General features: G+C 36.3%; 1 protein-coding gene across 1 annotated transcript in view; it reads left to right on the plus strand.

Moving 5' to 3' along the window:
- Window positions 1–23,634, plus strand: part of LOC103899194 (usherin) — a gene marked incomplete at its 5' end in the record, with an annotated part of 310,634 nt that overhangs the window by 84,277 nt on the left and 202,723 nt on the right. The window contains 3 exons of the mRNA XM_019472152.1: window positions 946–1,107; window positions 22,620–22,779; window positions 23,266–23,437. Coding sequence (XP_019327697.1) covers window positions 946–1,107; window positions 22,620–22,779; window positions 23,266–23,437 — 494 coding nt within the window. The remainder of the gene's footprint in view (window positions 1–945; window positions 1,108–22,619; window positions 22,780–23,265; window positions 23,438–23,634) is intronic.

Consider the following 23,634-nt stretch of genomic DNA (forward strand, 5'->3'; position numbering starts at 1 on the left):
GGGAGGTTTTGGGAAAAATGATTCCCCCCCCCCCCCCCCCCCCCCCCCCCCGAGATCAAATAAAGCCATGGGGAACATGTGTTTTAACCCTCAGAAGAATTGAACAAAAAGTCAATGTGTGGAGTTTCTATTTTTGGATGCTCTTGTTGCATGCTCTTAGTAACAATAAATTGATGATACAGAAGACAGACACCATATCACACCCTCCAGCTATCCCTGTTTCCCTATTGAAACATTCATTACTTTATATTGTTTTCACATTGCCAGCCACTGCTAGTTATTGTTTTAAATTGCTAGCACAGAGCTTGTAAATTACAAGATATTCCTCCCAGACTAAGGCTCGAGTTCTGCTCCCCTTGCGATATTCAGTGGGATTGCTTGTGCTTCTAGCATATAACTCATTGGAACAGTGAGAGAACTCAGTTTTTAAATTATTATCCATTGCCAGCTTCCCATATATTATATACATAAAATCTACTCTAAACAAACATTACTAAGTGTATTGAATTATGAAAAGTCTGAAATAAGGGGTAGTGCCTAAGAATACAGCATCTGCATTTGTGATTAGAAAGAATGATCACTTTGAGTTAGGAATAAAAAGCATGAAGGAAGAGAAAATAACTTGTATTAAAAAAAGGACTGTACTAAAATCAGGTACCCCTCCCCTTGCTCAGTGTTATCAGTCTGGAAAGATAAAGTTACATGGGCATAATTATACTCCTAAAAAGCAAAGAGTATATCCTTGTCTTTCATAGAAGTTTCTGTTTGGCTAGGAAACCTCACATGTAATGGGAGAGTTCTCAAAATGCTGGTATGTTGCAAGCATAAAATCTCTTCTGAAATTTCAACTTTACCAAAAATCATTCTGGTAGTAGCTGCTCACTGAAATTATTTATTATTTGTGGAAATATAATATAATATAATGTTATACATTTTTTTCACCAGCCCCTGAAGATGTGCAGTCACCTACAGCAATATCCTTTCCCACGTTCCTACTGATGAGTTGGAGTCCACCCAAAACACCAAATGGTATTATCACCCAATATACTTTATATATGAATGCAGTACCAATTTACTTTGGAAATGGAACTAAATATGTTGTAAAAGGTGAGTTCTCTGCTAGGTAGCATGTCAGATGAGTATCGCATAGTTGTTATGAATAATTATATGACTGACCCCTTTCAGAGGAAAAGAAAAATAACGTTAAAATGGGCTGGATGCACTTGAAACCCTGATGGGTTCAATTTTTTAAAGAATCCTTCACAGAACTCTCTGTTGGGACTCAGAAATTAATGTCGCCATGGTGTAGCTAAATCTTGTGCTGTGTTGTCCTCTTTCACAGCACCTGAGTCATCTTTTTAATGAAGTTTTATAACTTTTTGATCTCGTACCATCTAGCTCTCAAAACAAGTAAACTGTAAGCTGTTGAAGACAAGATATTATGTACAGGTTTAATAGTTTTTCCTACTGTCTTCCTTAAATATTCTTAATTAGAGAGACACTGTGTTGCTTTCCTGAATAGCCCATGTTTATTTCATTTGTTAAAAACATAAACTAATAATGCGTTTTCTTCTGATAAGTTATGCAATGTGTCAATAACCAAGTTATATCAGTACTCTTAAACTATTACAGAGAAGTTAAATGGCTGTTATTTGGCAGTACAGTGAAGCATGGTAATCTGACTTCCTATTTTAATGTAATTGGTGTAGTTTAATGAAGTATCCAAGTTATTTGTTCAGACATTATTCAAACAACAAAAAACAAAATAAAAAACAAAATATTGAGCTAGAAGTATCATAGCAGAGCATAAGCACTCTTCTGGACCCATCAGAATTTGTATATGGTAGTAGGTAGAAGTAAAAATGCAGCATTTCATATCGGACAACTCGGGGAAAAAGGGTACCAAGACCCTACTTTCTTTTTAATGTAAGGCCTTAAAATTCAAAGCTATTTCTGCATCTTGAGTTAGTATAAAACATATTTAAAAATTCATATAGTTCAAATTTCTTTGCCTTGCACAGGCCATAAGCTACCGGTGTGGTGGGTCAGTTTTGACACTGAAAAATGAATCCAGTTAGAGAACCTCCTGAAGGCTGTTGATGATCGCTATAATAAATAGTGCACACTTTAAGTCAAACTTTTTCATTCTGTATTCAAAGGTAATGGATTTTTCGTAACCATAGTAACCTTAGTGTATTTCTGGATAAATACATGAGGTATATACATTCTGGTTTTATTTTTGAATATAAACTACCACATTATGTATTACTAATAATATGAAAAATAGGATATAGGTTAGCATAATGACAGCTCAAACTAGTGAGCATTTTTCTTCTGCAAAAAAATAAATATTTATCAAAAGTATAGGTTCAAATAATTTCTCCCCCATCCCCCCCAGTTTTCTGGTATTCTTGTAGTGCCATTTATCTTTTTTGCAAGATCTCCATTAATCTCTTATTGCCATACCATAACACTATTCTTAAGAATTTTGAAGTGCAAATAGTTGTGCTTCCAATCTTATTAAAATCATTACTGAAAGTTCATCACAGGTAGTTTTACTGATGTGTTCATCTGCAACCTGGTTATAAATTGACAAGCAATATAAAACGTTTGAGGAAACGTTCACCATAATTTATTTTGTTTGGCTGGTTTTAGATTCATGTCTGATTGTATTCTGACTCAAAGTCAAAATGAATGCTTATTGATGCAAATTGTGGTCAAGTGACTTCGGTAATTGTTCTTCGAAAATACAGAAAAGGATAAATTAAAAAGAGTCAGGACTTGATTCCTCATGTTCTGCCTCTAAATCTTGAATGATACATCAGAATGCATTCAGCTAAACTAGTCTAAGGAAAAGTCACCTGGTTCATAAGCTTCCTAGAGGAGCTCTTGTTGCTTTTATTTAGAAATTATTTATTTACATTTTTCTAGGAATTTTGATATTTTTGGTCCTATTGAGCACTTCATAACTTTGATTTCAGTGACTCTTTAGGCAGACATAAGATATAAAGAGAGTAGAGAATCTTGCTTATTCAAAAGAGAAGGCTAGTGAATCAGATTGTGTTGCCCTATGCAGTACAGCACAAGAGCCACTCTTGCCTACCATTCTGAACATGGCGTGGAGATCAGTCTGTTTACTTTGGATCCATTTTATTTAGCTGCCAGTTTCTCACTCTGCCTGAGGGGAAAGAGGTGATGTGAGCCAGCAGGCTGGGATTTGGGTCACTAGAAATCCCAGTCATTCTGAATCAGGTTTATTCAAGATCTTGCTTAGATCTGCATATAACTTTAATTTGACCTGTTTGTGCTGCCTTTCAGAGCCCAAGATTTTCTTCTTTGTAGGCTAGAGGTAAAAGAGGTATAACATAATCTTTTTTTTTTTTTAAGGGTTATGGTTTTACAGTGAAAAGTTGCAGCTTTTGACTTTCCAGTGTTATACATGTCTCTCTCCTACATTTTTGGCTTTTCCCATATTATTCTTTTCCTTTCAGCATTTATGCTAGTGATGTTGGTGACTTATTGCCTCAACATAATATGTTATTGACCCTAAACAGAGAGACAAAGTTCATTGTCTCTGACATCTGGTTCCTATTCATTCACCAAAATGATTTTCCTAATTTAATAACTATATGACTGAGTTCCTGACCAGTAGTCTGTACCAGAAAGTCACAGATTTTCTCTGTTTTTTGAAGTGCTGTATCTATTGACATGTTTTTTTAAAACCTTTCTTTTTAGGAAGGCATCAATTCTGTCTAAAAATTAGTACTTCACTGACTTTCACTTCAGTCCATGGAAAGTGCAATCAGTTTAGGCCCATACTAATTAATCCATAACTTGAGGAGGGATATGTTTTCTCAACACCATAATTGCAAATATATTGTTAACTTAGTTTCTGATCTTGGCAGTTGTTGAGGGCTTGAAATACTCATTGATTTTCATGGAAATTCTAGTGTTTGTTTCCTCTAGGGGTTGAGCTATAATTAAAAAGGAAACCCTTTAAAGGCACATATGGCAAATGCACACTTTACCACATTGAAAAGGGGGACCCATTAGGCATCCATCATCCATTAGTGCCTTTAAATATTTTCCCCATATTGGCAAATTCGGTTTCTGTGTTGTGAGTAATCAAGCACTGAAATGAAGCCAGCCCCTGTACTGCAACACCTTTTTTAACTGTCTGTCTGCAATTTTTCTGCTTCCCACCTTTATGCATTTGCCTTATGTGGTACTATTTCCTCATGTAATCTGGGTGCTCTTTCACATCCTGAATTCCAGTGAAAGCCTAAGCCTAATGTCTCCAATGGGTAGGGACAAGCCAGGAGGAAATACTCAGTCCAGGATCCCAGGTGGAATTTAGGCTGTGTGAATCCATGCCCCTGTATTCATGCTTTCAGTTCCTCTATGAGTGGAGAAGTGCAGAAGCTCCTGTAACCAAGACCAACAGCTACAGCTCAGGACAGCAATTGCAATAAGGTTCTGCTCTCCAAACCTGCATACCTTACTGTTCTGTAGAGATGACTAGCAGCTGTGAGGAGATGGAGAAGCTTGTACAGTTATCTTCAAAACTCTTAACATATACACACTGATCCTACAAAGCCTTTTGATTTTAGGAAAATTTGAGTTGATTTTTCCCGTGGAGAGGAAAACATGCTTCTCTCACCCATCCAAACACTCACAAGCAAAACTGAAGCTTCTTTGAAACCTGGAGATTTCTTAATGTAATTCTTTTTTCGTATTTTTAAGTTTAGGCAAGGTATTCGTTCTTGTTTTCTCTTTTCTTTAAATTAGTCTCAAAAATTTCCCACTTGCCTTAGATGAAAGAGAAAACAGGGTGGGTTTTACACTGAAAAGTATTAGACTGCAGTGGCCTGAGCTGGTGGTGCCAATACCACTAGCAGAAAGGTGGTCTAATAAATGCAGAAAGATATAGTATAAGCAGAGACAGTAATGATCAGATGTGACCCAAGTGCCACGTTTTGTTTTGGTGGAAAACTTATTGTTGTGAAGAAACTTTAGAAAAAAGATCAGAGCAAAATATTCCTCTATTCTTTAATGCTGAGCATTTGATGGACTAAGAAAAGGTGTTTGTTACCTAACATGTATACAAAGGAAAATAACTTTGTAGATATCTTTAGAAAACAAAGAATGTATAAATCTATCTTCGCACTGAGCTTGGCATTGAGGATGTATGTCTGCATTTTCTGCAGCACTAGATACTTGACAATGTTAACAAATTGTGTTCATATAATTTTCCTAGCAGAATCTAATGGTTCTCATCATGAATCTTTAAAAGGAAGATATTCTTATTAAGACTCAGCTGTATGAAACTTATTTTTCTCTGCCAACCTGAAAGAAGTGTTTCCAGTTTTTCAGGAAAGAGATCTTGTCAACTGTTACAAGGGCAGATCCTCAACTGAGTTAAACGAGTACAGAGTTATCCTAAATTACATGCCCAAGAGTTTAAAAAAACTGTGACACACTACTTTGTACCAGGTTTCTGGGCAAAATATTAAGGAGACCCTTGGAAAAGGTGAGAAAGAGCTGTCTTCACAATTTTGTCTAAAAGTGTGAGCTAAGCTTTGGCTTATTCAAATGTTACTTGACCTGAGTGTGGAAAGGCTGATCCTACAAAACCAGGATAGAATGGGAGCCTTGTTTTTCTGTGAGGAACAGGCAGATGTCTGACATCTGTGCAAACAGGGCTAAGCAGATCTGAACTTAAAAAATGGGAGAATCCCAAATTAGTACCTGTTGTTAATTAGTTCCTTTTTTTATGTTGCTCTAAACCAGTAGTAATTACAGTACACAGTACACAACCTGGTTTTTTTTTTTATGTTGCTCTAAACCAGTAGTAATTACAGTACACGCTATGCACAGCCATGCACAATTATTACATTTTCGTGAAAAATTGGCGAAGTTTTTTGTACTTTTTATCACTATGACTACTACTGCTTGTTTTAAATGATAGATCATGATAACAAAAGCAAAATCCGTCATAATATCAATATTATACTAATTGCCAAATGAAACAATTTGAACAAGAAAATCCACAGAATTGTATGTGGGGGGTAATTGCAATAAAATGTATCACTGAAAGAAGCTGAATCACTGAGAAGAAAATACTTATTACGTTGGGTTTAAGATGTAGTTCTCAAGGTTACTTTTCACACAGTTTTTAGCTATAGCCATGTTTAAAACCACCAATTTCCAACCCTAAGGATTTGTGTTCCTTTGTTTTAGGTCCTGCTCAAAGATGACAGGCAGCTTTTGCCTTAAAGGACAAACAATAGAAAAATTCTGTAGTCCTCTGGTATGAGTTTATTTCCCATCTTCCAGGTTGCAGTGAAATACATGTAAATACCAAATGAACCCAGTCTGTTCTTTCACTAGAGCTGTTGGAAAGAGCGGTTTGCTATCCAATACCATGTTAGTGCTAGATTTATGTATATTACAACTCTGAATGTCACAATTCTTCATTTTATTGTGAAGCAGAGACTTATTTAACACCATTGTGAGCAATGAAAAGCTAGTCTTCACCTCTTTGCAGTTAGAATTGGTTATCTGAAATGCCTTGCATGTGACCCCATGAGATATGCCCCAGTGTCTCTTTCTTATTTTAGGGTCTTGCAATACTATGCTACAGTTCCAGGCCCACCCCTTATATTTGGTTTAGCAACATATCCAGCTGATAAGGACGACAGGAAATAACATGTTTTCCAGGATGGCATATAAAGAACGCCTGCTGCTTCAGGCTTTATTCTGGCCTGAGTATGCATTTAACTAAACATATATTGATGCACCTAGCACTAGAGGGCAGAGTACACCAGTCTTACAGGAGAAGCTGCCTTTCTCTAAATCTTGTAGGCATATAAGAAAGCACATTTGATACACAGGACTACAGGAAATAACATGTTTTCCAGGATGGCATATAAAGAACGCCTGCTGCTTCAGGCTTTATTCTGGCCTGAGTATGCATTTAACTAAACATATATTGATGCACCTAGCACTAGAGGGCAGAGTACACCAGTCTTACAGGAGAAGCTGCCTTTCTCTAAATCTTGTAGGCATATAAGAAAGCACATTTGATACACCTGAATTGGCAACACTGACATTGCCAGTGACCGGTACTATCGTAATTAATTCCGCAGACCCAGAATGCAGATTCAGCAGGCACAAAACCAAAGGGCAAATGGGCTGTCTGAGTCTGGCGCTCCTGTATTTCAGCTTCAGACAGAAAGATCTGGTACACTCATTGGACTTAATAATACAGATCTGGGGAATTTAGAAGGGAGGGGGGTGGGGTAAGGGTAAAAGCATTATGTTTATTTGTAGCAGCTCTGTTGTATCATTTTCTATTGCAGTGCATTAGTGCAGTGTTAAATAAAATCTGCTTATTTAAAATCCTTTTAAATAGTGTTTAAATATTTCCTGCTGATACAATCTGCTAAAGTAGTTATCCTTGCTGCAGATTTCAGTTAACCTTGTCGCAGATATTAAGCCTGAAGCTACACAGACTTTTAGGGACCTTGATTATAGAGCAAAACCTAATGGTGTCATTATAAAACCACAGCTGGACAAGCTTCTGGAGTCCTTGTCCTTTGATCAGATTTGGGTAACACAGCAAGCCAGGAGAGAACTCACGCTAACCCTGCTGGAATTGCTGAGCTCTCAGGTTGCTTGAGTACTGCTTTCTAAAAATTAAAGTGCAACACAAATTATAAAATGAGAATGATTGGTACCTCCCAATCTTCTGTATGTACCAACGCAAACTGGAGCAAATAGCTTCTCCAGAGCTGATAGCTGTAGAACAGGGAGAGTCCTTTTTTTTTTCCTCCTTTCCATTCTGGCAGCATAGGAAATATTTTGGCTCTGGGCTCTGTTTTTTAAACAAAGAGAAGAAAAACATTGATTTCCAGGCTTGTCTAAATTCCATGACAAGAATTAAAACCACTAAAAATTGTAAAACTCCCAGATTATTTTGTCCTGTGATCTTACTTCAAAATTAGTTGTCAAAATTAGACATATATAGGCTTCTAGTTCTTTATTTTCTTCTTCACAGATATCTAGATTGGTCAGCAGACTTAAAGATGCTGAGATCTCTTCAAAAGACAGCGTGTACTGAGGAGGACAGATTTAAATCAAGCGTTCATTGTATTCAATTTGTAAAATTTAAATACGGCCTTTTTTGTCCTTTTTTTTCTTTTTTTTTTATTTTGCAAGCAGCAGAGCTTACTGTCCACAGGTTATCGTCTTGGAGGTGTTCTGCACTGTCATGTGGATTTGCAGGTCTTCTCCAAGACATCCCCACTGCAGTTAGATCAGTTTCTGAGATCAGTTCGTTGTTATGTTGCCTGTGTGAACCTCTCTTGGGCAAACTGGCCCAGTCTTGTTCTTCTTGTCTACCTTCCTCTGGGATTTCTGAAGGGCGTAATCTATTTCTCTGCATTTTGTCTTTCATCAGTGAGAACTTCATATAGGGCCCTATCAAGTGATACAGTTTCTCTTTGTGAGCAGTTGTCACATGGTGACCACTGTTTGCTATTAAACATTGAGACGTCTCCTTAGATTTATGAGAACTAGAATATGCTTTCTTGGTCATGTAGTGCTCATAGCCTGAAATACTTTTTGTGGGATCTTATTTTCAGCAGTATGTCTGGTAATTGTGGTTTGCCTGAAGCTAATAAGGCAAAGTGGTGGGTTCTGTTCTGGTTTTAATTTTGCTGATAAAGCAGACACATGAGCTTATAGTTTAAGTCAAGATTTCATTCAATCACACTTTTGTTAAGTGCTTTAGAAAACATCAGAAACTGTGCAAGGTTTATGTTCAACTTAAAAATCGTATGTTAATAGATAAAGAAAAGCATCTCCACCTTCCTGAGAGATTTTTTTTTGCCAGGATCATTTTGAAATGCTTGCTGGATTATTTATGCTTAGTTTCAGGTAATGCTGGACTCATGTAAATAAAGGTATGACACCTCTTGTGCAGATGGACTAAGGCCAAACCTGCTGCTTCTGTTTGAATCTCTTGATATCCATTCATAAGGATATACCTCACTTAGCTCTAACTTAATAGGCTTGGGAAGAGTGGGGCAGCCTTCTTGCTATTGCAAGCTGCATAATGAAGCTTCTCTCTAAGATTTCCCTTATGCCCTGCAAAACACACTCATATTTCTCCTTACTCATTTAGGACCATTTGGTCTCCTGAACTGCCAAACACTTGATGTCTATTTAATTTAAGATAGATATTTTCTTCCATGCTGCTATTACAAATTGTGTTGGTTTATCAGCTGTGATAATTATTCTGACTGAGCAGTACATGCGTTCCTGTTTGGCTTGCACTAGACACGGATCCTTCTCTCTATACCCAGTATATCCCAACCTTCCTTTAACACTAGTGGAATATTAATAAATGGTGACAATGTACAGACAGGTAACACCACAGTAAAACTTCTGGAGGATTCCCAACCAGGGGTTCCCCTTTTCCTTGGTTTTACTAAATGCATGGCCGCGAGGGTGTTGAGTCATTAACCATTACTTAAATATTTACAGCATTTTATTTATTGAAAAAACAGAAAGCTATAATGAGATAAATTTGTGAAAAGGGGAGTCTTTGATGTTTGCGTATGTTTCAGACTTGTTATTTCAATAAATCTGAGCAACTTCCTTACAACTTGCATTTCTAAAATGCTTCACCGATTAATGTCTTTTTCTGTTACTGTAAGTCCAGACCTTCCTGAGTATTTTTCATCTTCCACAAGTCATCTGGTGTGTGAACAGTACAAGCCTGAGTGTTACAAGGCCATAAAATAGTTGGATATAAGTTTGATTTTAAAAATATTTGATGGTTTCTATGATTGGAGGAGGATTCCTGTATTTTCAAAATCTGTTTCCCTATCCTCCTAAGTTATGTGAAAACATATGCAAGGCATAAATCATGTCACAAAAAGCATGAAAGGCATTCTAGGATACTTCCTTTCCTGTTGAATCACTGCCAGAAATCTAACCTAGGTTTCTACACTGATTGCCTAAATTGTTTACATAAAGCTTAATAGCCTTTTAGTCAGTACTGAACTCCATCATGCTTTCCACTAGTCTTCCATGAAATATTGTATTTTTATGACAGTCTGTTTCTGATTGAAGCATTTTACATAATTTGTAGTAGGACTTCGAAAGCTGCTGGGGGTTTTCCCTTTTTTCTTTCTTTCTTTTCCATGGTTTTTATTGTATAAATAGAGTGACACATTAAAGCGTTACCGGGAAATTAACTAGTGCATGGGAAAAAATATTTAAATGAACGTAAAACTAAACATGTAAGAACATCATCAGATTAGTGTGCTTTAAGTAAGGCTCAGACTCATGGTCTTAAGATGAATGACAAGATGGATGATAAACATCGTCATTGTTTCTGTGATGGCTGCTTTGGATATACCATGTTCCTTTATTACGGAGGCACATTTAAGTCACATTTACAGTATGCATATCTTGATTTCTTTTTCTGTCTGGGTATGTTTATGGCTACATGTAAGTAAGCATCTGGATTTCTAATTTAAGAATGGTGCTGTTCAATCATTTTGGTGAGGAGTGGCGCTGCACAAGGTCTGCACATGTAAGGGAGTAATTGATCAGGTGGGAAAGAGTGAATTTTTACACTGGTGATAATATACTGCCTGTGTTCTGTATCTGGAAATATATAATTAGCAATTACTTATTCTAATTTGTGACTTAATCAATTAAATCAATAAGTTTCTGTGTTCTTTCTGTGAGCATACATGGTTTCCATCAACAGAGGTGCATAAATATATAAAATTTTATACAAATATCTTGGGGGAGATATTTCTGTTTTAAAATTTTTCTAGTTGGTATAAATTAGAGTTGGAATCAGTGCTGAACAGATAGTAGGGGCAGCTAAAACAGCTCTGCCAACAGTTGAAAGCTTCCATGTTAGGACCGTGGGTGAATAGCTTTGCATCCGCTCTGTTAGTCAGCGGAAAAGGTTATTCAGAGGTGACTAGAGAGTCTGGCTTATTAAAAGCTTCTGGGTCCTCATTGCTTACCTTTCCAGGATCATTGGCTAGACTGGGTGAGTTCATACAAAGGATTCATAAGTGGTGAAAATTTCCACAGTCTATTCTAGCAGAAATGTAGAAAATGAAGGAAATTATCAATAGTGGAAAGTAAACCATGTTTGTGCAGTATGTCAGTAGCTTCCTTTTGAAAGTTGAATTTCATACTGACTTCAACTTTGGAGCTATTTATGATCACTTAATTTTAATATTGTTAGTCATTTGTTTTCTGATCAAGGAACAATAATTTAATCCAATTGACAAGAATGTTCACATGTTCTCATGAGCTGGCGTGCTAGCCTTTTCATCAGCTCAAGGATAAGAATGCTCTCCTACATATCAAAATAATTGTGGTGCCTTTTGCTATTCTTAAAAGTTAGTGTAGAAGTATTGTTTCCATTTCAACTAATGTGTTTTGAATTTTTGAGATATGGCTCTTGGGATTTAATACCATTGTTGCAATATCACATAACAATTTTTAAGCTGTTAAATTTTACTGGGAATTAAAATACATGCATAACTGAAGTCCTTCTAAGTTTGCAGGCAGAGATAAAGTACATAGAAAGCTAGTCAAGGAAAACTCAAAATAAAGTGAGGTACACTTAAAAAATCAAAAGATTAAATAAATAAATAAATAAATGACCAGGAAAAGAGAGGTACAAGTCTTAGCTTAACTATGAAAAGAAGTTGCATGGCAGAGATTGAGGCAGAATAAACAAATGGTGGTTAGAACTAGAACATAATTTAAAATATTTGCACACAGGACGAAGGAAAATCCAGGGAACTAAACAGACTAAGTTCAAAACAGTTGAGAGAAATTACAAGATGACTTCTTCCACCAAAGAGCCTTTCCCTAGTGATGCCTTTTAGGGAGGTACATTAATCAACACTGTAGTGCTCCAGCCAGAGAACCAAAAAATGTTAAAGCAACCAGACTAAAATCATTCCTTGTTCCTACACCTTATCACCAGTTAACAGAGTGCTTCTTAGAGGTAGAACTGCTGTGAGGGAAAGCCACAGGCTCTGCAAGTATGTGTACTATCATATAAATTGTGGTCACAACAGGTATTAGTTTACAGGCTTCAGCAGAGAAGCTGAGGACATGAATGGGCATGGAGATGAGCCGTCTCCTCCAGGAGATTCAACTAGAGGAGCAGTACATCACATTAACTATGAAGTGTAAGGAAGTTTCAGTTTCAAGTTCTGCGTTCTCTTTGTAAGTTAGGTAGAGGACTTCAGTTTACTCTGGCACCTTCTTAAAGCACTGCCATTTAACATCTGCCTCTTACACACGTGTCCCTGAGTATCACAAGAAAACTCGGAAAGATGACACCAATACTGTAACATAAAGCAGATAGATACATTCCCAACAATGACTACTAACATATAGTGTCTGTTGCTTTTCTGCAAGAAAGAAAAAGTAGTGATTATAAAATCTAAACAGTCTATCTGGAAAAAAAAAAAGAATTGTGGAGCAGTGGGACTGAAAAATATACTATGTTCTACATACAAGAGATTGGAGCAGGGAGAGGGTTGGGGTGAAATACGAAAGCCTTTTAAGGGTTTGCCACTTGTGAATTATGCATCTCACTCTCACTAGTAGGCGTAAACGCATAATTCTAATCTGTTCTTATTACTTATTTATAACATGCAGTAGAATGTAAATTCTATGCCTCCTTTGTAGAAGCTTAACATGCCAGTTAAGGTATGCAGGTATTTCAGGGAGCCTACATAGACAACTTGGCATAGCACACTGTTGCCAATTAAAGGGCATAAACTTCAAACAATAAATTAAACTCACTCTCCCTCCCCATTTACAGGAGGAATATAGACAGGATGTAAGGAATAAGGGAGAGGATCAACAGATAATAAGAGCAGCATTCATCTTGAAATAAACTACTCTGCATTATTATTATTTATGATAGTTACTGTTATTAATAAAGTACATGTGGGTTAGAGAAAAAGCTTGCAACAACCACTGAATTTATGAGACTGGGGACAGATGCATGTTCTTTCTTTTATATCGCTGGCACTGATCGATTTGTATTTTTCCCTGATGATGGTTTATGCCATTATAACTGTTTGGTGGCTCCTTACTATTGAGTTATGGTTGCAAAGCACTTCACAAACGAGAACAAGCCTCTGAACATTATATCCTAATCTGCACATCCTATAGATACGCCATAATACAGAGCAGCTGACTGCAGCACCTGTGATCTGTGTACCCACAAACATGATTTATTCTGGTAATCCTGGTTTAATGCATCACATCAGATTGTGGCAGTTATGTTATCTGATGACATTACTGACACTACATGACATAACTGGGTAGTGCAACATGTCAAGTTGAAAAAAACTTCGGGCTTTTCAGGGGTTTGTGGGTTGGGTTTTTTTTGGGGTGTGTGTTTTGAAAATAAATATAAAGCAAGTAAACTTAAAAAAAAAAAGGGGGGGGGGAAGAAATTGCAATAATTTTCCCCAACCACATGTTGACCATATTAATGACTCAACAGCTGTGGCTGATTGTTCCAGTAAGGACAGAGGAGAGCAGCAGAAGTACAGTATATTTTACTATGCTGCTAATTCTGTGGCCAGCTGAAAGCTATCTCAGTTTTTCTAGTCTTGCAACAGATTTAACTTGCTATAAATTGTCTTATTTAGGAATGGTGCTCAGAAGCTGAGTCCTCCCACTATCCTTGTTCCAGCACTACAGTAATGTTTTAGCAAAACCCTTTATTCTCTGACTATAATTCAGATATACAGAGCTGTTCTGGTCCTGGGAAGGTGATAGTATCTCTTCTACAGAAACTCTTAAATCATGTGATGCCTTGCCTGGATGGTGAGAGTTGTTCTCTAATCATCTTGCATGCCTGCTACTATACAAAATGGTGGAACAAGTTACCCATAATGGATGTAAAATGCATATATAGCTAAATAAAGCTCATAACCTATAAACCACTAACCTGTAACATCTAGCTGATAGCAGTTCAAACAGCCATTGTCATATTTTTCTCGTTTAGATTCCAATTTCTAGTCTGAGTGTGCTGTCTCAAGTTTCTGCTTGTTTGATGAATTTTTTCTTTTTAATATTTTGTTGATTAAAACAATTGTTTTGGGGTTAAAATGGTATTTTGCAATTTAGTATGCATATTCAATTTTAATAAGTAAAAATCTACTATAAAAATTGTTTACTTTTTGTCAAAGAAAATATTTCTTTGGAAATTAATTTCTTTCCTCCCACCCCTCTTTTTCTTTGCTTAGGCAGGAAAAGTTTAAAATAAAATACAGTGTTGAAGAGTTCTAAGTAGTCTCAGATACAGAGAAAGAAGTATAGAAATCTTGCAGGACTCTGTTCTACAGATTTGCAAATTACAGTGAGTAAAATTGTTTACTTTTTGTCAAAGAAAATATTTCTTTGGAAATTAATTTCTTTCCTCCCACCCCTCTTTTTCTTTGCTTAGGCAGGAAAAGTTTAAAATAAAATACAGTGTTGAAGAGTTCTAAGTAGTCTCAGATACAGAGAAAGAAGTATAGAAATCTTGCAGGACTCTGTTCTACAGATTTGCAAATTACAGTGATGCTTATAAAAATAATTTAAAAAACATGATGTTGATATTTAATATCTCTCCCCCAGAATTTGTTTTATAAAGATAAACCTGAATCTTCTTGTCAGCAGTAGATCTTCTTTGATTTTGGGTGGGGTGAGTTTCTCTGAAAATTCCACTTTCTGAATTTATTGGATGTCCTTTTCTTCCCTGTATTATTGAAAGGGAGTTCATGGGAACACAGGGTCTTAATTGGTTTTCTATGTAGCACTTACTATCTTATATACCTGTATGATGTGTCAGCTCCTTTGATTCCTTTTCTCAGGTTGTTTTTTCAGCCTCTCTTCCTAAGAGTGTTTGTAAGCCTGTGCTTTCTCACTGCCATTTTCCAGACAGACTTAATCTCTGCACTCTGTAATATATGCTATTCCAGATGAGACTGCACTATTGATTTATATAAAATGGATAGTAATAGTTGCTGTATTGCTTATCATATATTCTTATATAACTTAACATCTTACTGGCTTCTCTTACCACAGCTGCACATTCCTATGTGTTCTTCAGTGGGTTGTAAAAGTGGCAGTCAGGCACTTCTCTTGACCTGATACAATTAACTCAGCACCAAATGTAAGGTGGATCTGAATTTTGTTTCTCCCATTGCAGCAAGATCGGAATTACTTGGGAATACAGGATGTACTTCTGTTAGTGAGGGGTTCTTGGTCATACTAATGTGAATCCAGAGTAGTTCCAGTTTTATAGCAGCAGGTATCTGAGATTCAAATTTGCAACGTAGTTGCCTAGTGCAAATATATTTTCCAGTTCTGAACATACAGCTGAAGTAATACAGAGGTAAAATGTTCAAAACATTTTTTTTCCTTTTTCACTTCTTTGGGCTCAACATTGACTGAGAGATCGTGGTTCTTATGATGTATACTAACAACTGTCCTCTATTTAAGCTGATAGCAATACAGTGACTGGATTGGAAGCATTTGTGAATGGAAATTTTCATTTAAATCTTAAAACAGGGCTGTGTCATGCCATATGATGTCCAAGGAAATGACAGAGAGAGAAATAAAACTAAGATAGTGATATTGGTATGACCACAATTACTTCTCTTCATGTGCCTGGTAAAAATTAATGTGCTCTGTCCTGTTTCTGCTTTCTCCCCCTCTGACCTTCAAACTCACCTTATTTGTCCAGCTGTTATAATTGAAGTAAACTAGGGAGACAATGCATGGTTTTAATTCTAGTAAACAAAGATGTAACTTGGAAGTTCAATAGGTTCATTTGATGCTGGATGTTTGCACTGACTGGCTATGTGTTGTTTTGGCAGCAAGAGAAGCCTTTAAAAAACCTCCCAAAATGCCTTTGTATTTCTCTGATGGTGACTAATGATGATGGGCCAGGGGAACACTTTAGGGATGTTAGGGGAAGGAGGGTTCCAAGGAGCTTCACACATGCACCGTGATTCTTCTATGGTAAGTGACATGAGATGTCTTTAGAGTCACACAAGGAATCAGGTAGATTAATCGGTGATAAAGCATTAAAAGAAGTTTAAATGTCCTTCTCTGATGTTTCCCTTCAACTTTTTCTAAACAATGTGGTATGTGGCACTCCACATGATTTGAGTTTTCTTCAGCTGAGCACCTTTAGGATTTCAAGTTAGCGTGTCCTAACTGGATGGCAAGAACAGCCTGGAAAATGTACCCATAATAGCTATCTCAGGGACATGGGTTTAAAATAAAAGACTGGAATCCTTGTATTCCAGCTTTCGCAATGGCAAAGGAATAATATTCATGTTTAATTAAAAAGATGTGTACCTTGCTAGGGTAAGGTTAAAACTATTAGTTTTTTTTTTTTAAAAAAAAAAAAGGAAAAACTGAACACAGTAATCAGGAATGGATGCTAATGTGGCCTTGTGAATTGGCCAGGATGAAACATAATATTTGAGGGATGAGTTTGTGCTCAAAGAAGTACAAGAGTTTGGGCTGATAAGTGGCAGAAGGGTTTTCTGTGCAACAGTTAAGGGTTGTAAGAGCATAACCAAGAGACACTGTTACTAAATGTGAAAACAAATAGACTTTATAATGTTTGCTGTTAAAACAGAATTATATTTAAAAGCATTAAAGTACTTTGGAGCTACCACTTTCCCTAAAGTGGAACTGTAGTTCTACCATGTGCATGTAATAACTTCATTAATTGTTTGAAATCATTGCAAACTGAAATGATTAAAGATCCTTTTGTTTCACATTTGTGCCAAAGGGTTTTTCTTCTTGACTATAACATTTTTACACAGTCCAACATATGACTGTCATGTTTTTGGTGCTCCCATATGATACATGGTTTTATGCTATGCTTTTTAATTCCTCAGATGGGGCCTGGAAGTTGTACCTTTCCTGAACTCTTCTGAAACATATAAATCTCAAATGGAATGAGGATTTACTCCTTTATGAGTAATTTGGAAAACCAGCGATATTTACTGCTGAGCAAATAGCTTCTAAAACACATCAGCATTTGTTGGCCAGCTAGAAGCAAAGTTGTTTCGTCCATATGCCATTGTGTCAAAGTCTTTGCTGGCTACAGAGCAGAACAACAGCTTATGGTGCTTCCTGAAAATAATTATCTGTGACCCTGAGTTTATTTGTCTCTATTTCTTGCCCTTGTTTTTAGTGGCTTCACAAAATTCTTTTAATTTTCACTCTGGAACATTCTTAATTATTAACTAATATCCGGCAGAATTTGCTGCTATCTTGGAAGATAGCTGTTTTCTTCAATTAATGGGCCAATTCCACATGTGAAAGGCCATTCATTGCTAGTTTATACAATTAGGTACATGAGCACACTGTTTTCTTGGGCTTGATTGAGTTGCCTGAAGTAGGCAAGTGGTGTCATTTGTGACGCCCTGGTTTTTCTGAAATATTTTCAAGGGAGTGATGAGGATGGCATGGGGTTCACAGGAGATCTGTGAAAAAGATGCAGCATTAGTATAATACCTTCCCAGAGAAGGTTGTACATAAGTGATGGTTCTTTGAGAGTCAATATAATTAAGTGATTGGTGCTTTATAAGTACAGAAAGCAGGATATACTGTACTAAAAGTTATATATGAGTTGTTGCTTGCTTTCAGAAAATGGTGGAAGGGAAAGAACTGCTAATGATGTCTGATGGAGCAAGCCTGATAATGTGATCTTGGCACTTACTTTATGAATTTGATTCTTTTTTTTTTAGTAGTGCATAAAAATCAGATGGGGACATTGTTGTATTTGGTGATGCAGATTTATGGTCCCAAAGAGTTTACCTTCTAATTAAATATTAAGTTACTGTGAGTTAATTTAACAAACTATGAGAAAGAAGATGAGAGAACAGAATAAGGATGTGAGTAATGAGCTGAAGTAGTCATACGGTCTACCTACATAAACAACGTGGTGATTGGAATTCTTTGGAAGTTTTTCATCTTCATACTCTCTCAGCAGGTTTTCTTTGTTGTGCTGCTAACAATCCCTTGCTACAGTGCTGCTATATTATTTTCCTTTGAATATAGCAATGGGATAGCTATTGTCTCAATTATTTTCCTGAGAGAAACTATGTGGGGTTCCTTACGCAAGTCACATTTCAACTGAGCGCTCACCAAGACAGGACGTTGCCATTTCTGGTCCTTATAATAGCTGCCTGAAACCAGGGAGAGTGGAAATAGGGTGGAAGAGGGGAGGAAAGAAGGGTATGTGACTCTCTTGCTGTAAACCTCAATACAGAATGCTGCATGTTACAGATAAATTAAAACATTTTAGACATTACTACTGTGCTATTTTTGAACTGTGATGTACTCTGACATCTTGATGGTAAAGCTCATGTTTTGAGTCAAGTTCTTAAATCTCTGATTTCGGAGTTGTTTTTTTTAATCTACTAACTATGTTTTTCTTCTCTATCATAGTAACATCTCTCAAATTCCATGCTAAAAGTAGCACTATAGTGTTGCATATTATCTTTCAATGACTACCCATTAAATATGATCAAAGCAAAGTGAGTGTTCTTATTGACCATGCAAACAGGGTCATTCTTTATTCTTTCTGTCTCATGCATTGATTGTGCTATCAGGACTTATGCTGGTGGTTATTAGAAACTGGATATATACCAACCACTATAGTCAGATTTACCATGATATTTAAGATAGTTGCCTTGGTTAGTGTGGGAAGTTCCACGTATACCACATATATAATAAATGTAGTGGTATGCAAATGTCGATTTTAATGATAGCCACTATAGTTAGCAATTCTCTTGCTGACATATGAGTTAGAAAATAATTTAGTTTGTTTGTATTGCCTCTGAGGTCAAAGAGATGAAAAGGCAGGTTGATCCCTTCTCTCCCTGCCCTGCCCCTCCCTCCCTCCCCCTGGCCTTTTTCTTTGGGGAAAGTAAGTAATGGTTTTAAAACACATACATGGAGTTTTATTTTAATTTTCTTCTTTTGTTCTGTTTTTGACTGGAAAAATGCAGAATAATTCTTCTGGCTACCTGCTACCTTAATAGGATGATTTGAGGGAACCCTTACCCCCAAGAAAGTCTCTTTTTTCTTTGCCCTTCTGAGTCCAGAAATGAGTACAAGACCAAATCCTGAATTTAGGTTTTTCTTAGCAAACCTCTATAATTTTTAAGTTTAGTTTTGCTTTGGTAAGAAATAAGTGATTTAAGAGAGTAGTTATTGGAAAATTTCAATAAGAAGCATTTGATATTATTTTAAAGTAACACAGGGGACTGGAATTGTGGAACACACAGGAATATAACCTGGTCAAGCAAATGTTTAAGAAAAAAAATTTCAGTTTTTCTGTGAGTTAAAAAGAAAATAATTGTCTGCTTATTGGGTTCATTTTTTAAATTGAGATCAATGAAATTCTTCCAGCAACAGCATGAAATCAATTGTAAAATAGCATATAATTCATGCCCTATATTGTAAATTATACTTTGTTTGACATTAATCACTGAGTTTTCCATGCACTGGGGTACATTTTCTTGTAACGCATTTCTGGATAATGCTTGTGGATCCATTTCTAATGTGTTTGAGAGCGATCTGTTTTTCATGTCCACAATTGCCTACATTTGATCTTATGCAAATCATGCAATCAAGCAAATGGAAAACAAGGCGTTGTTGCTAGAGGACCTTGACAAACAGTGGCTTTGTAGTTTTAAGAACCTCCTCCCTCCTCATTCAGATTCATGTTTGTATCTGTAGTTGTCTGAATCCATTGATCCATTATGAAACACTTTGAACTTTAAATAGGAAAATACCTGCCAAATCAGATTGTGACAAATAATTGAATCAATTATGATGTAATATGATTTTTATTGTTCAGTTTGTCAGTTTCTGGTTCTAACCTTTTAGAAATACTACGTACACTATATTTGCGGGCTCATCCAAACCTTGATGAAGTCTATGGAGAGTTTTTCATTGACTGCAAAGCTCATGCTTTGAGTGACATTCCTAAGTCTCTAATTTCTGTATTTTCTTCTCCTGCTCCCACTAACGTAATTTTTCTTTTTAGCCTTTATCCCACCAAAATCTTTCGGATTCCATTGAAACTTTCTATTCGGCATTTATAAGTCAAAATACATTGGCATTATTAAATCAAGATGAGGAACAAAGATTTACTTTGATCCTGGTGACATGTTGCTTTTTTCTACTTTCTTTTTTTTTTTTTAACCTCTCCTCTCCTTCCCTCCCCTCTCAGTATGCTTATCAGTTGATCCTAAAGGATCTTGCTGCTCATATGTCCTGTGTTTCCATTCCTTGTTATTCCTGTTTTTAAACTTTGCATGTTTCCCTGTCTTGTCTTTTTGCTTTTTCATTTCCAGGCACTGAGACACACATAGTAACTTATAGTCACTTGTTTTTTTCAGGGAGGGAAATAAAACATTTTTCCATCTTCCATGCTCTTCATCCTTGAAAAAGTTCCTCCCTCTTCAAATTTAGCTAGGTATTTCCAGAAACTCTTGTGCATGCAAGTAGTCTCATCAGCTACAGTGTGCATCAAATCAGGGTTTCAGTACAAGCTACCTTTTTAAAAAAAGCAGTTCCTTGATGAGGAATTTTCCTTAAAGGAGAGAAAAATACCCCTCCCCAACCCCCATCACAAATCTGTATACAAGGAAAAAAGTGATCCACCATAAACAAATGGAAAAGGAGAAATCCACTTTCTTTTTCTCTTCTCCCTTCCCTTGTGTTATATTCACACTGCTAAGTGAAGCCTCGCAATAGAGTTTCAACTTAGAAGAATGAGTGTTCACCACTTACAAGGATATGAATTAAATAGGTGCCATGGATTGCTTTCAGCTGTTCATTTCAGGATTGCTAAAAGTAAAATCCTTCCGGTCACTTGTTTGCCCACCCAGAACATGGAGTATCTGATACTTGTCTCACAGACTTCCATCTCCATCTATACTTTTTGTGGCTTCTCTGATGACAGCTGCAAGAACAAGGGATCCAGGAAGGTGTACACTAATGAGGGCAATACAATCGGTGCAGTATGTAGAGTTTACTTTCTCTGCCTGCTGAGCCAGCTTGAGCACCTGCTCTGGAGTGCGCTTTCCCCCTCTCACCCACATAAGCACTGCTTAACCCTGGTAGAATCAGCCCCATTATGTTGATTAAACATGTCACTGTGTTACAGGCATTCACTTGATGATTTTTTTTTTTAGTTATGGCATTTTTTTTTAACTCACACTTTGCCATGTGCTCCATAGAACAATACCACTGAGTGATACTGCATTTTCAATAAAAATGCATGAGCTCATTCTTTCCTCACACAGAGTGGAGTAAATCAGAAGGAATTCCATTGCGGCAGGGACTGGAGACATTATATGAGGAGAAAACTAATGAGAAAGAAGTTGGGTCTACAACATTTCTGCTTTAGTGATGTATTTGTCATCCAGTTGTAATTTATTTAATTTGTGCTCACAAGTATTTTCGTACAAAATGATAGCTTGATACTATTTGGCTCTGAAAACACTAGCATTTGTTATGTCTTGCAAAAACCCAGAACTTTTCTGCCATACCAAAAATGTGTATCTATAACATATGCATTTTACTTGTATACCTTATACTGTTGCCAAAACGTCAATTGTAAATTCCTTCTTAAACAATTTGCTCATTAAAATCTGTTATTTTTATTTTAATTAAAATGAAAAAGATTAGAAAAATGTCTGCATTACTTTCGTACTATAATTTTTCTGACAAACTTTCCTTTATGAGTATAGGGAAGAATATATGAAGCTAAAAATCTTTTAGAATATTTATTCAGCAAAGATGCTACATTTTATTCACCATTTTCTGCAAAAATTGAAACTCAAGATAGCTTCATAATAAATAACCATTTAATGGTTGTTTTGCTATAGGATTAGACAGGTTGTCTTTACTGAAATATATTTTACAAATGTTTGGTGTTCATGCAGCTGAAGACAAACAGGCAAAGAGAGAACAGACCAGTATAAGTGGTGGCAACAGTGAGCTTCCTTTGTGTTCATGCTTATAGTGAAACCTGCATGGAGTGAATCATTGTATGTATTGATGCTTGACATTCATGCATCATACAGCACATTTTTAAAAAAAATATAATCCGGCTGTGTTAATGAACCTGTACTTGTTTTTCCATTAATTTGATTTGATTTAGTCATCTTAAAGGTGTGTTCACTTGCCACTGTAGCAAATTGATATAGTATTTAGCACCTAAGAGGCTAACATCTTTGTTTTGTTTGGGCGGTGTACGTTCTAGTGTAAATGTACTGTACAATGGGGTCATCTCAGCAAAAGCCTGCTCCATAGATCTATTTGTAGTAAAAATTTGCAGTTATTTGCTATTAAACAGCTAGCACCTATTCACTCCTCTGGGACAAATCTGAAACATTTAAGAGATACAGGTCCCTCTTCTTCTTAATTTTCTGAATTCACTACTCTCTGAAAGTTACAGAAAAACAAAGTAAAATTAATATGCAAAGTAAATTCATATTCCTTTTTTGCCCTAGATTTAGCAGTTTTTACGCCACACCAGTTTCTGCTCACTGCATGCACGCTTGCTGGCTGTACAAACAGTTCCCAGGTCACCTTGTTTACAGCACAGCTGCCACCATCTCACGTAGATGCCCCGGTCCTGACGGTTTTGGATTCTAGAACGATATATGTACAGTAAGTAAGGATTTCTTCTTTCCTGACAACACAATAGTGCATCAGTTTATTCAAGAATTCCAGTGAGTTCAATCAGGGGAAGGGTTTGTGACATAAAATTAAATTTATTATGATTAAATGCATAGAAGTGATTAGTTTAGTGGTTCTGTGAACCTTCTGATTATCACTTGCCAACTTAATTTCCATTTTGTCTTTACGCAATCAGTATAACCTACATATGGGCATAGCCTCTGCAAACTTCAGTGCAGGAAATGTTCTGGTGATATGCCCGTTTTGTAGCCCCTGCTTTGTGTGTTACTGTAATCATTTATCTATTGAGTACAAATACTGCATTAGAGGTATGCCTTAGATTTATTTTTATGGTTGCAAAACTATGTTTTTAAATTCTTAAAATAAACCCCACAAAGTCCCCTAAACAAAGCCTTACATTTTTCAGTATGGTCTGAATCTTTGCTGGTCTTAATCATATTTTGCTTTTATTTGCAGATGGAAAGAACCAGTAGAAGTAAATGGAATCCTAGATCGCTATATAATTTATATTGCCAACAATGAGCAGAATTTTACAAAGTGGAATGTAATCTATAACAGCACAGAACTTTTTCTGGATTTTACTATTCAGCAGCTTTTCCCGGGTACTGAATACCTCATAAAACTAGCTGTAAGTTTTAAAGATGTGTAGTAGAGGTGTAAAATGGTGAAAATGATTCTTGTTTTGTTAACATCTTAAATACTTAATGGTTCATGTGTCCACGTTGTTTAACCTCTTCTTTCTGAAACTAAGGTGGATGAGCCATGCTGAACAACAGTAGGTGTTTTGTTTCAAAACAGGCCCTCAAAAAATGTGTATGTAATTTA

Source organism: Aptenodytes forsteri, unplaced genomic scaffold (genome assembly GCF_000699145.1).
Source record: "Aptenodytes forsteri isolate BGI_AS27 unplaced genomic scaffold, ASM69914v1 Scaffold195, whole genome shotgun sequence".
NCBI lineage: Eukaryota > Metazoa > Chordata > Aves > Sphenisciformes > Spheniscidae > Aptenodytes > Aptenodytes forsteri.